The sequence below is a fragment of the Erpetoichthys calabaricus genome, chromosome 10 (genome assembly GCF_900747795.2).
Source record: "Erpetoichthys calabaricus chromosome 10, fErpCal1.3, whole genome shotgun sequence".
Lineage (NCBI taxonomy): Eukaryota > Metazoa > Chordata > Cladistia > Polypteriformes > Polypteridae > Erpetoichthys > Erpetoichthys calabaricus.
Window position 1 is genome coordinate 5488036 of NC_041403.2, and position 15010 is coordinate 5503045.

At 41.1% G+C, this 15010-nt stretch overlaps 1 protein-coding gene across 1 annotated transcript in view; it reads right to left on the reverse strand.

The window, feature by feature from the left end:
• Positions 1-15010, reverse strand: part of LOC114658741 (cytochrome P450 2J4-like) — a 62846-nt gene that overhangs the window by 18997 nt on the left and 28839 nt on the right. The window contains exons 4-5 of the mRNA XM_028810788.2: positions 2563-2723; positions 2283-2459 (exon numbers count right to left, since the gene is read on the reverse strand). Of these exons, the coding sequence (XP_028666621.1) occupies positions 2283-2459; positions 2563-2723 (338 nt within the window). The remainder of the gene's footprint in view (positions 1-2282; positions 2460-2562; positions 2724-15010) is intronic.

The window sequence follows — 15010 nt, forward strand, 5'->3', positions numbered from 1 at the left end:
CCCGCCCCTCAAAAACTAATTTATGGTTATAAAAACCATCTTAATATGCAGAAATACAGTATAAAGAGCTGTTGCATCGCAGATAGATAACTCCTGTAGCCACAATAAATGCCTTTATTGAATAGACAAACCAGGGGTGAACAAGTTCCTTTCTACTGCAGCTAGCGCCGCGACACACATAAAAAACATCAATAATAACTGATAAACTTACAATATTATTTAGGAAAATCGCAACATTTTACTCACCAAAAATTTGGATTATTTGTAAACAAAATCCATCCTCCTCTCTTTCCTCAAAAACAGTTCAATTACTCTGTCGTACAGATTATCCGTGCGCTTCAGTTCCGTCATGAAGTCCCTTTCTATCGCCATCGAAGCTAATGCTGAAAGTCAAACCTGCCCTGTCGTATTTCTGCCATAAGTTTTAATTCGCTTTAGGGCTGAAAATGTCCGCTCGACAGAAGCAGTGGACACGGGAATGCTCACCGCCAAACATACCGATGTGTACAGCTGCCCCATGATGCTCCCATTCAGATTTTTATATTACACCATCCTATCCAGTCAATGGGTCTGAATACGGTGACATTGCCGTACGCCTGCTAGAGGGCCCTAGTGAAACCAACTCAAAATCTGATTGGTTGAAGCAACAGTTTAATCGACATTTATTTTGTGTTAGAGGGCCTGCAGAACGGATTGTGAAGGCCTCCTGGCAGACTTCTTTGACTTTGACCCTGCCTGGCAACAAATGATGGCTGAAATGTGATTGGTTAAATGCTTCAATACGAAAATACATGTCTGGAAGCAGCACAACCATCGGAAAAGCTATGAAAGGAAGTGAACAGACTATTTGGAATTATTTAATAAGTATTTATGGACAAAATATAATTAACATCAGTTTGTGATTCAGATATTTTTTTTAGGCCAGCAGAGAAGGCCTTGAAGGCCCTGACGGCCCGCCACTGTTCCTCGGTAATTTTAATGTTCAATTTGCATTGATACTAGGGTCATCAGGACTCATTTTTCATTTTGAATAATTTCAGGATTGTAAAAAAAAAAAAAATCATATTCTCCTACAACGCCAGTTTGTTTTTTCTGTGAGTCAGCATTTTGTGTACCTTTTGCCCAAAATGGGTGGATGTGGTTCACAGTTGCTTTTGCCTAAACCCTATATTGAACAATGCCTCTTTAAGCTGTTTGTCCAAGATTGTGGATTGAACCAAACATTTGTTGTTCTTTTCTTTGTTGTTCTTGAAAGTCTAGTAAATGAAGAACGGCTCAGTTTTTCACTACGATATATGACTTGTGCTTGGATTTGGCTAATTGCTATTTATTTGGTTCTTGACTTGCTGCCAAGTTAATTGACTGATTATTTTCACACGTATTGAGTCTTGATTTTTAGGTTTGTGACGTTCTGAATATAAACTTCAGACATGGCTAAAGATAAGAAAGCAGTCCCACTTAGGCACTATAAAGGCGTATTACCATAGGTATGAACGGAGGCCCATTTGGTTTCTTTACGCACATTCCTAATAATTCTGAATAATTCATTAATTCCTACTGAATAAATGCATTAATGTCACAGAGAGAATGTGCAGCATTGTTCATAATTAATATTTATTCACAAGTGCTTATGTGTTTTATTGTTGTTTTTGTATTATCATTTTTTATATTTTTCAATTTTGTTTGCTAATAATTAATGATGCAACATGTCTTTAATTTTACTTAAATTACTTGTTTTTTGTGGGTGGAGCCCCAGGAGGCGGGGCCAACTGGACATCACCACTCCTAGGCTTTGCCTTTGCCTCTTTAATTCAGTTCAAATAACCTTTGCTAGTTTTACACGTAGAACAACAACATTTTGGAGGGACTTAGCTTGCAAAAGTTTGGAAAATTCACTTTATAATAATGAAGCCAGTTGCCGATCACATGATCATGGCTGTGGTGACATCACATGATCACTATTTAAGTTGGTGTCACAGTACTTTTAGTACCCAAGCCTTTCTATAATTTCCAAAACCTCTCACTAGCACTTTCAATATTTTTTTGGTTATAATGGAATTTTGATTTTGCTCCTACCCTTTAAACCTCTGAAGTTTTGAACTTTATTTCGTTTTTTGGATGATCAGTATTTCCAGCCTTTACATTGGCTTGCTCCCTTAATCTCCCCCATGTCCTGGTCAGTGCCTTAAAAATATTACTCCAACTTGTGTCCACCTCCTTCGTTGCAAGACGTTCACTACAGAGACTTCCAAATGCTATCCTGACAAAAGAAATTCACTCACATTTTCAATTTCAGCAAGGTAGCAGTCAATGTAGTCACGGGGAGAAGATGGGTCCCACTCAACCTTGTGTTCTCGAATCTCCTCTCTCAAGAAGTCCATAATCCTCTCAAAATAAAAAAAGAGCTGGTTGTGTCGTCCAGGTAAGAGTTTCATAAGCCGTGGGAAGGCGTTGTAGACCTGAAAAAAGCAAGTGTGGGTGAGAATGTGTCTTCAGCACTGCACCCCAAATTCTTTAATTGTTCTTAGGAGCTCCTCACTGAAGGAGCACCCCGTTTGTTACCTGAACCCACAAGGTGCCCTCCAAGTATGTGATTTCGGAGATTAGGTGCAACAGCTCCTGAAATCGGCTGTCGCTGTAATCAAACCTGTGTCCAAAGACGATTGAGCAGATGATGTTCGAAACGGCATTGTTAATGATGAAGTGGGGATTAAAAGGCTTTCCTAAAAAGAGGACAAAATACAAAACTGAAATATTTTTATTGTATTGCCTATGATATGAAATGCCATATACAGTTGTGAAGAAATACACCGTAAGGTGAAACATTTATGAACATCCCTCCAAATGATTGAGTTCAGATGTTTCATTAACAGGCACAACATTTAAGCAATGTGTAGTAGCGATTAAAAAGGCAAATAAAATGTTAGGTTATATTGTAATAACTGTTAAATAGAAATCAAGTGACATTAAGCTCATACTATACAATGCACTAGTAAGACCATATCTGGAGAACTGTGTCACCAAACCACAATAAGGACATCACAGCATTTGAAGCCGTGCAGTGGAGTCCTACTGTGACTTCTTCTTCTTCTTCTTCTTTCGGCTGCTCCAATTAGGGGTTGCCACAGCGGATCATCTTCTTCCATATCTTTCTCGTATCTACATCTTGTTCTGTTATACCCATCACCTGCATGTCCTCTCTCACCACATCCATAAACCTTCTCTTAGGCCTTCCTCTTTTCCTCTTCCCCGGCAGCTCTATCCTTAGTACCCTTCTCCCAATATACTCATCATCTCTCCTCTGCACATGTCCAAATCAACGCAATCTCGACTCTCTAACTTTGTCTACCAACTGTCCACCCTGAGTTGACCCTCTAATGTCCTCATTTCTAATCCTATCCATCCTCGTCACACCCAATGCAAATCTTAACATCTTTAACTCTGCCACCTCCAGCTGTCTCCTATGCCACCGTCTCCAACCCATATAACATAGCTGGCCTCACTACCGTCCTGTAGACCTTCCCTTTCACTCTTGCTGATATTCGTCTGTCACAAATCGCTCCTGACACTCTTCTCCACCCATTCCACCCTGCCTGCACTCTCTTCTTCACCTCTCTTCCGCAATCCCCATTACTCTGTACTGTTGATCCCAAGTATTTAAAATCATCCACCTTCCCCAACTCTTTTCCCTGCATCCTCACCATTCCACTGACATCCCTCTCATTTACACATCCCTCTGTCTTGATTCCTCTCCTCTCTAGAGCAGATCTCCACCTCTCCAGGGTCTCCTCAACCTGCTCCCTACTCTTGTTACTGATTACAATGTCATCAGCAAACATTATAGTCCACGGGGACTCCTGTTTAATCTCATCTGTCAACCTGTCCATCACCATTGCAAATAAGAAAGGGCTCAGAGCCAATCCCTGATGTAATCCCACCTCCGTCACTCCTACCGCAGACCTCACCACTGTCACACTTCACTCGTACATATCCTGTATCACTCTTACATACTTCTCTGCCACTCCCGACTTCCTCATACAATACCACAGATACTCTCTAGTCACCCTGTCAGATGCTTTCTCCAGGTCCACATAGACGCAATGCAACTCCTTCTGGCCTTCTCTCTACTCCTCCATCAACATCCTCAGAGTAAACATCGCATCTATGGTGCTCTTTCTTGGCAAGAAACCATCCTGCTGCTCAGTAATCATCACCTCACTTTTTAACTGAGCTTCCACTACTCTTTCTCATAACTTCATGCTGTGGCTCATCACTTTTATCCCCCTGTAGTTAGTACAGTCCTGCACATACCCCTTATTCTTAAATATCAGCACCAGTACAGTTCTTCTTCACTCCTCACATATCCTCTCACTTTCCAAGATTCCATTAAACAATCTGGTTAAAAACTCCACTGCCATCTCTCCTAAACATCTCGTTGCTTCCACAGGTATGTCATCTGGACCAACGGCTCTTCCATTTTTCATCCTCTTCATAGCTGTCCTTACTTCATCCTTGCTAATCCATTGCACTTCCTGATTCACTGTCTCCACATCATCCATCCTCTTCTCTCTCTCATTCTCTTCATTCATCAGCCTCTCAAAGTTCTCTTTCCATCTGCTCAACACACTCTCCTCGCTTGTGAGTATGTTTCCATCTTTATCCTTTATCAAGTCCTGTTGTGACAGATTCCGAAAATTAAATCTGTGTAGTGTTGAGTGCAATAGACTGTGTGGGGACCTCATCCAGGTCTTCAAAAAATCTCAAAGACTTTGATAAAGCAGAATTCTTTCAGCTTAATGGTGAATTGCGTACTCAAGAACACCAGTGGAAATTATGGGGAAGTGCATTTAGACCTGAAGCCAGGGAGCACTTCTTTACACAAAGAGTTGTGGAAATCTGGGACAAACTGATGAGATGTGGAGTTGAAGCAGAAACCACAAGAACCTTTAAGAAAAATCAGGATGAGATGTTCGGACTGTTCAGCTATTAGCTAAAGAAACAAGCTTGACAGACTGAATGTTCGCCTCTCACTTGTCAAATTTCTTACGTCCTTACCAAATCAAGTACATTGCCATGCAATCTCCAACAGAGCTTTTGTTTTTAAGGATATTAAACAGCATCTAACAACTATATCATTGCCTTATGCTATTCTACATTTAACATATTTGCTGAAAATCATAACTGTGTATACCATATAGCCAAAAACATGGAGACCCCTATCCAAATGATTGAGTTCAGATGTTTCATTGTTAACAGGTGCATCAAATCGAGCACACAGTTATGCAGTCTCCTTTGAAAAACATCGGGTTATACCAAAGAGCTTAATGACTTTAAATGTGGCCCTGTCATAGGATCCACCTTTGCCACAAGTCTTCTCTGCACTAGCTGCCCTGTTCAACTGTGAGTGCTATTAGTATGAAGTCAAAGCATTGAGTAGCAACAACAGCTCAGCCACAAAGTGACAGACCACACAAACTGATGGAGCCGGACCAGCAAGTGAATGAACAAATGGCCTATCATCTGTGGCATCACTCACTGCAGAGTTTCAAACTCTCTCTGGAGGCAACATCAGCACAAGAACTGGGTGCTGGAAGCTTCGTGAATTGGGTTTTTATGGCTAAACCTAAAATAAACTGTGCCAAGGATCGCCTGGAGTTGTGGTAAAGTGGTAAAGCACGCCACCATTGGACTCTGGAGCAGTGGAAACATGTTCTCTGGTGAACGGAATCATGCGGTAGATGTAAGACACCCTTGGTTGGTAAGTGGCATATAACTAAAAGGTGGACGAGCCTTCATGTGTCACAGGAACACCCACACGTTGTAAGTGCCGGATGCAGTGAGTTCCTTTGTCGAATACTGAGGAGTGATAGGCATTGTAGTCATCTGTTGACACCGTCCAGAGTTGAGAACTTTCTGGGTATCTCTGGCACTACCCTCCAGTGGTATAAGTCCTATCTGACTGATAGGCCACAGCAGGTTCAGCTCAGCACCAGTCACACAAAGAGTTCTTCACGGCTCTGTCCTCGGCCCTCTGTATCGATATGCTTCCCCTTGGCCATATTATTCATAGCTTTGGACTGGGTTATCATTTTAATGGAGATCATACTCAACTCTGTTTCAATGTTTAAAAGTGGAACTTCTTCAGAGCTTTCTCAGCTCACAACTTGCCTCAGTCAAATTAAGACCTGAATGGAACAGAACTCTTTTAAATTAAATTTTAACAAAACGGAACTCCTGCAAAATAGCACTAAAGCGCAACTTAAGAAAATGAGCTTCTTCTTAGTCACTCTTGATGGTGATCTCATCAGACCTTTTTCTAATGCAAGGAATCTTGGCGTTATCTATGATTCCTCCGTTTCTTATTCCACCCACATAAACCACATTAAGAAACTTTACTTCCTCCTCTGTCACGTATCCCGTGTTTGCTCATTCTTCTCCTTTTCTAATGCTGAGACACTTGTCCCTACATTTATCACATCCAGAATTGATTACTGTATCTTCCTGCTGGCAGGTGCCCCTTCAAATTTTCTATCACAGCTCCACTTGATTTCAACACTTTGCTGCAGGAGACCTAACATGGACCAGCAACAGCGAGCACATCACAGCCATCCTGCTTCACCTCCACTGGCTCCCTGTGTCTGACAGGATTGAACATTAAATTTCTCTTAATGACCTAAAGAGCTTTAAATGGCCTTCACTGGGATACATCAGTGACCTTCTCCATCAGTCTGCTCCTGCTCTCCCACTAAGATCCTCTGATTCTGGCCATACTAACCTGCAGTCTGTGGGTGACAGCAGGGTCTTCAACTTTATAGCACCCAAACTTTGGAATGACCATCCAAAATTAATGAGATCAGCTGACTCCATTCATTCTTTTAAAAAACAACTGAAAACTTGTCTGTTCAGGAAGGAACTTAACCTGACATTCGGTCCCTTCTTTCAGTTTACCTCTCTGTCCAGATGCTCAGAGGAATTTGTGTGTGTGTGTGTGTTATATCACAAATGATGGGATTTGTTCAGGCTTTTCCTTTAATGTTGAATTTAGTTATTCTGGTTTATCTTTTTGTATTCTATATCATGGGTGTCAAACTCCAGTCCTGGAGGGCCGCAGCGGCTGCAGGTTTTCAGTCTAACCATCTTCTTCATTAGTGACCAGTTTTTGCTGCTAATTAACTTCTTTTGCCTTCGTTTTAATCCACTTGACTCAGGCCCGTTAGTTTGTTTCTTTTACGTTAATTAGCAGCCAAACAATAATGAGACAGAAAATGAGCCGCCACATGAGCAGCTCACCTGTGCCCATCACACAATATTTGGAAAGGTGAAGGTCTCAGTAAGGTTGATCTCTCAGGTCACCAAAACATTTTAATGGTGTTCTTAGAAAAAAAAAACAGAAAAATCAACAGTTTTGGAAATGTCTGCTATGTCAGAATGAGATCAGCAACAAGCCATAGAATTAAATGACGTCTTTAATTAACAACAAGAATCAACTTCTCATTAAGAGATTGATTCGAGTGAAACTGGTTGGAGTTTAAAGTCCCAGTTTAGCTGGTCATCTGTTGGCTGGTTTCACATCTCATTCCCATTTGGCTGTCATCTAATGAAGAAAGGAATAAATTCACAGAGGACTGAATCCTTAAAAACATGGCTATTAAAATGAAGGGTAAAGGAGTTAATTAGCAGTGAAAACTAATCACTGATTAGGAAAAGCGTTAGAATGAAAACCTGCAGCTACTGCAGCCTTCCAGGCCCAGAGTTCGACACCCCTGTTCTATATAATGTTTTGTATATCCTGTATTTATCTGTTTAGTGTTCTATGCAGAAAAACATTTTCAATGTTACATACAACCTGATGTTCTTTCTATATAAACAAAATGTATTATTATTATTATTATTATCATCACTCATACGTACTGTACATATATGGATGGGATCCTATGTGGAATGCCACAGAGTGACTGGCAAAAACGGTACCCATCATACATAGCTGTGTGAATAAGATCTGCGTGTGTGTTAATCTTAAAGTGTGAAAGTAGAGAAACCTTGTAAAGATTGCGGTAAATCTCACTCATCCCTTGATAATCCAGCTTGGGAGTGGACTCTTCAGTAGCTCACAGGGTGAGTACCAAAACAAGGATTGATCTTCTGGTTTATGGATTTTGTTTCTGTTTTTTTGGATTCTGTTTATTATACTGCAATTTTGGTTGCCTTTTATGAAAACCCTTATTTGCTTTCTTTTGTATTTGTTGACATGTTTGTGCTTGTTTCATTTATATAAATTAATATTTTATTTTTAAAGATCCTACTTTGGCTTTGCTCTGATTTTATTTACAGTTCTTCTCCCTGGAAGGGCATATTTGTGTATTTTCTAAGTATACAGGTGCTGGTCATAAAATTAGAATATCATGACAAAGTTGATTTATTTCAGTAATTCCATTCAAAAAGTGAAACTTGTATATTAGATTCATTCATTACACACAGACTGATGTATTTCAAATGTTTATTTCTTTTAATGTTGATGATTATAACTGACAACTAATGAAAGTCCCAAATTCAGTATCTCAGAAAATTCGAATATTGTGAAAAGGTTCAATATTGAAGACACCTGGTGCCACACTCTAATCAGCTAATGAGCTCAAAAGCCTTTAAATGGTCTCTCAGTCGAGTTCTGTAGGCTACACAATCATGGGGAAGACTGCTGACTTGACAGTTGTCCAAAAGACGACCATTGACACCTCGCACAAGGAGGGCAAGACACAAAAGGTCATTGCTAAAGAGGCTGGCTGTTCACAGAGCTCTGTGTCCAAGCACATTAATAGAGAGGCGAAGGGAAGGACAAGATGTGGTAGAAAAAAGTGGACAAGCAATAGGGATAACCGCACCCTGGAGAGGATTGGGAAACAAAACCCATTCAAAAATGTGGGGGAGATTCACAAAGAGTGGACTGCAGCTGGAGTCAGTGCTTCAAGAACCACCACACACAGACGTATGCAAGACATGGGTTTCAGCTGTCGCATTCCTTGTGTCAAGCCACTCCTGAACAAGAGACAGAGTCAGAAGCGTCTCGCCTTTGGACTGCTGCTGAGTGGTCCAAAGTTATGTTCTCTGATGAAAGTAAATGTTGCATTTCCTTTGGAAATCAAGGTCCCAGAGTCTGGAGGAAGAGAGGAGCGGCACAGAATCCACGTTGCGTGAGGTCCAGTGTAAAGTTTCCACAGTCAGTGATGGTTTGGGGTGCCATGTCATCTGCTGGTGTTGGTCCATTGTGTTTTCTGAGGTCCAAGGTCAACGTAGCCGTCTACCAGGAAGTTTTAGAGCACTTCATGCTTCCTGTTGCTGACGAACTTTATGGAGATGCAGATTTCATTTTCCAACAGGACCTGGCACCTGCACGCCGTGCCAAAGCTACCAGTACCTGGTTTAAGGACCATGGTATCCCTGTTCTTGATTGGCCAGCAAACTCGCCTGACCTTAACCCCATAGAAAATCTATGGGGTATTGTGAAGAGGAAGATGCAATATGCCAGACCCAACAATTCAGAAGAGTTGAAGGCCACTATCAGAGCAACATGGGCTCTCATAACACCTGAGCAGTGCCACAGACTGATCGACTCCATGCCACGCCGCATTGCTGCAGTAATCCAGGCCAAAGGAGCAACCAACTAAATATTGAGTGCTGTACATGCTCATACTTCTCATGTTCATACCTTTCAGTTGGCCAACATTTCTAAAAATCCTTTTTTTGCATTGGTCTTAATTGATATTCTAATTTTCCGAGATACTGAATTTGGGACTTTCATTAGTTGTCAGTTATAATCACCAACATTAAAAGAAATAAACATTTGAAATACATCAGTCTGTGTGTAATGAATGAATCTAATATACAAGTTTCACTTTTTGAATGGAATTACTGAAATAAATCAACTTTGTCATGATATTCTAATTTTATGAAAAGCACCTGTATATTTTGGAATAATAGAGAGGTATTTTGAACTTTACCAGCCTGGACTCCATTCAGGTCTGTGTAGGCCAAAGCCTATCAATGGAGTTTGAAGCTAGGCTGCCTGGATTGAGGCCTATTCTAGGCAGCTTAAGGGAGATCCTGGGCATTTTTCAAGGCCTCACACCCTTTTGCCATTTGCTAAGTGTGCTCAAATGTAATATTAGCATAGCCAATTAATATAATTCTAGGTTGTAGACGGTTGAGTCTTTCTTGGAAGTGTCATTGTATGTCCTGGGTCCCCAATTTCATCAAATTTTGCTTTAGTTTTATTATAGCTACTGTGAGGGACAGCCGGCATTCCAATCCGGCCAGAACGTCCCTCAACTTAAAGAAGCAGACTTGGCAGGACACTACATCCCCCGGAACACTAGATGGCAGCTCCCCTGGATAGAAATGACTCCTCGGATGCCCGCAGGGCAGCATAGCACATGGAGTCGTATCCTCAGCCCTGTTGGGTGCTGTGGATGCTGCCAGGGGGAGCTCACCAAGAACCAGGGGGATATTACCAGGACGTCAACCCGGAAGTGCTTCAGGGTCACGAGGACGGAAACCTGCAGTACTTCCAGAATAAGTAATAAAAGAAGATTGGTTGGTGACCCGGAGAAGAAATACTTCCGGGTCAGAGACTTTAAAAAGGACTCTGGGAAACCCCAGCAGATCGAGCCGGATTTGGGTGGGAGTGAGACAGAGCTGCTGGGAGTTGGAGGATTGGATTGTTGTTGTTATTGATTGTGTATTGTTTATTGAAGAATTGTGTAAGGTGCGGTGCTTTGGGTACTATTATAGAAGAAATTATTAAAGATTATTCTTCTGTGTTTTATAAGTGTGTCAAGGACGTCTGTCTGGTGGGTTCAACGGGGCAGCAGGGACCCCTATCTATCACACTACTTACTTTATAATTAGTTACTTAAACAAGAACACGGGAACCCAGTTGGAAACTTGACAAGGTTTGATTTTGTGCAAATGTTAGTAAATTTTTCTTCCCACAAAGAACTATAGGCACACAAAATAAGTGGCCAGGTAGCGTGGTAGAGAGCAGGGACACTGAACTTGTGTCTTGTGTTCTTCTGCTCCTTATCTTTTGTATGTTTTGCAGTATCTATCCATATCTGTTATGATTCAGCCAGGATTTTATCTCTGGTTCTTTTTGCTGTAAATTTTGTTGCCAAATATGTTTTCTGTCTGTTTGTTCAGCGAATATCATTTTTATTGTTAATTATTTTGCCTTTTTTAATAAAATATTTATTGGTACTAGAATATGCACCTTGGTTTCTTTACATTGAACCCAAGGAGGCAGGGCCCCTTGAGGTTGTAGCTGGAGGCCTTTATAAGCCTATACACCCTTCAGTGCATTAGATCAGCATTGAGTTTGGTGAGTACTCTTCTAGGTTAGTCCTTTTTGAATTTTTCTGGTTATTAACTTCTTTTTGATTTTGTTCTGATCCTGATTAATGGATTCTGGACTAGCTTTAGTTATTTTTTGGAGAACTGTCTTTTTAAGCACTCTTTTTTCTGATTTTTTTTCTTTCCTTTCTTTTTCCCAATACAATATTCAGTTATCAAGGAACACTGCTTTTGCGGACTATTAGTTGTTTTTTTTTTTATCACTTTTTCTCTTTCTCTGTGTGCTTTTGAGAATGTTAATGTTTTTTGAAACCTAACCCTTGTTTGGCCTATGCAGGCTGCAAGAGTGTTTCCAGAGTTTTGGGGGTGAGACATTTTTTTGATTTTTGGAAAGAGTAGTGGAAGCTCGGTTAAGAAAGGAGGTGATGATTAGTGAGCAGCAGGATGGTTTCACGGCAAGAAAGAGCACCACAGATGCGATATTTGGTCTGAGAGTGTTGACGGAGAAGTAGAGAGAAGGCCAAAAGGAGTGACTGTGTCTTTGTGGACCTGGAGAAAGCATATGGCAGTGTGCCTCGAGAGGAGTTGTGGTATTGTATGAGGAAGTCGAGAGTGGCAGAGAAGTATGTAAGAGTTGTACAGGATAAGTACAAGGGAAGTGTGACCGTGGTGAGGTCTGGAGTGGGAGTGACGGAGGTGGGATTACATCAGGGATCAGCTCTGAGTCCTTTCTTATTTGCAATGGTGATGGACAGGTTGACAGATGAGATTAGACAGGAGTCCCCGTGGACTGTGATGTTTGCTGATGACATTGTGAACTGCAGGTTGAGGAGAATCTGGAGAGGTGGAAATATGACAGGAGAGGAATGAAGGTCAGTAGGACCACCAAGAGAGAATATATGTGTGTGAATGAGAGGGAGGTCTGTGGAATGGTGAGGATGACGGAAGTAGAGTTGGTGAAGGTGGATGAGTTTAAATACTTGGGATCAACAGTACAGAGTAATGGGGATTGTGGAAGAGAAGTGAAAAAGAGAGTGCAGGCAGGGTGGAATGGGTGGAGAAGAGTGTCAGGAGTAATTTGTGACAGACAGGTATCAGCAAGAGTGAAAGGGATGGTCTACAGAACGGTAGTGAGACCAGCTATGTTATATGGGTTGGAGACGGTGTCACTAACCAGAAAACAGGAGACAGAGCTGGAGGTGACAGAGTTAAAGATGCTAAGATTTGCATTGGGTGTGACGAGGATGGACAGGATTAGAAATGAGGACATTAGAGGGTCAGCTCAGGTGGGACGGTGTCATTGGGTCCAAGGTTTTCGATGGTTTCCCCATCCATATGAGGCAATCAGAAGTGGGTGAACTGCAGCAAAAGTCCCTAAACAGGGTCACAGTCCCTTTAAAAATCCAGAAACTTGGAAGCAGACAAGAACATGTCACCGTCTTACATACGGGCGCACCTCTGATATCACGTGGTGGTTTAGAGAAACACTGAGATGTTTCTAACATTAACATTATCCAAAAAAAGCATTCATGAAATAATAAAGTAATACAAAAATATCAATAAAATCTCTCTATTGTAAAAGAAAAGCTTGAGATGAGACTATTACCAAGAGATGTTTTCAAGTCCCGCGAGACGGGACTATTGCCAAGAGATTGTTTTCACGGCCCATGCCCACGGTCCTCTCACCTCTCATTTGTGTGATTGCTTTTGTCAGATGCAGTTCCTGCTTTCTCAGCTCTAACAAATTTTTAAGTTTTCCTCATTTTAAGTTCCCAATAAAACAAGACTTCTTATGTCCAAATCTTGTTGAAGAATTTCATCCCGTAGAGTTATCAACAGAAGAAATGAGTACACGGGCAATCCTAGCACCGAGAAAAGATGAAGTCAAATGAATTAACGTGAAAATTGTCAATCAGTTACACGACATATTGGTTAAATGTATATCAATAGACTCTGTGGAAACAGTTGGTGGTGATGGTGCGGAAGATGAAAACATCAACTTACAAAATCATGAAGAATATCTACAAACGTTAACACCATCTGGTCTTCCACCACCCGAATTACTGTTGAAAGAAGGATGTATCATAATGTTATTGCGTAATTTATGTCTGAGTGATGGGCTATGCAACAGGACAAGATTAGTTGTATTCAAAATTGGTCGAACAATTCTGACATGTAAAATTTTAACAGGCGACAAGAGAGGTAATGTAGTACATGTAACATTAGACATAAGACAATTAACAAATTACAGAAACAAACATTTAAAAAAGTCGGTTTATTTATTAGAGAGAAAGAAATGATATTCACTCACGGGCAGTTATACATTGTGTTGTCACGATGTAAGTCCAAAAACGGAATAACAATTCACTGCGATATTGACGAAAAGTTAATTCCAAGTATAGTGGAACCTCGGGTCACGAACGTCTCAGACCATGTACAAATCGGGTTACGACCAAAAAGTTCACCAAACTTTTGCATCTGTTCATGACCAAACAGTTGGGTGACGAACAAGCCAGTTTCCCTTCTGGTTTGTATGTGCCGGTGATTTACGCACGTGTTCAGTGTCTCTCTGTACAGTACATTGTTCTCGGTCAGACGTGCATCGCGCAGAGGGACTTTGTGGCATAGTGGGACCACAGCTCACGTCAAGAGGCCAGTTTTAAATACGAGGAGGGACCCAAAAATAACCGCAATTTTGTTGTTGTTAGGTTGGTACTTGTAGTACGTGGTTGGGCCGCTAGGGTGATCTGGTTACGCTCCTCACAAGTCAGTCTGCCAAGTGCCATCAGTCTGGAAGGTTGTGCTTGTGTTCAGTGAATTTTTTTGTAAAAGTAGGTTGTGCAACAGTGTGAGAAGGAAACGCCCTGATTTGTGGGAGTTGGGCGATTGGTTCTTTCATCATGACAATGCTCCATCTCACACTGCTCTCAGAATTCGCCAATTTTTGCCAAGAAACGGTATGACAACACTGAACCACCCACCCTACTCACCGGATTTAGCTCCGTGTGATTTCTTTTTGTTCCCTCGGATGAAAAAAGACTTGAAAGGAAGGCGTTTTGCTGACGTCGAAGAGGTAAAACAAGAAACGACCAGAGCATTAATGCGCATTACTTCAGACGAATTTAAAAAATGTTTCGAACAATGGAACAAACGGTTAGATAAGTGTATTTCTGCCAATGGAGAGTACTTTTGTAGTTTGTACAGAAAATTAAATTAAACACGTTTTAAAAATATTTCCGGTTATTTTTGGGTCCCCCTCGTAAATAATCACCACGCTTGCAGCTTAGCGAGGGGGTGTGGCGGTTGATCGCTACAGCAAAAAATGCACATGGCTTGTTTTTAAAGAGACCGCTTCTAGCATTGTTTTAACCTCGTTGTATTTAATGAAGACTTTTTTCAATTGGATTTTAACCTCCACTTCACTTCTGTTTTTATGGGATCATTTATTTATTGAAGGATTCTGAAAGCACTGCACTTTATTTAATTTGGACTTTGTTTTTGATTGTTGTTTTGTTCATTTTAATAAAAGCACTTGGCACTTTTTGCACCATCCGATTGCTCCATTGTAGTGCCTCACTGTCGTGCTCATCGGTAACATTACCAACGGTGACGGGTTTAAGGACTTCCGGAAGCGAGATGGGAGCAGGCAGCAAACCCGAATCGTCAC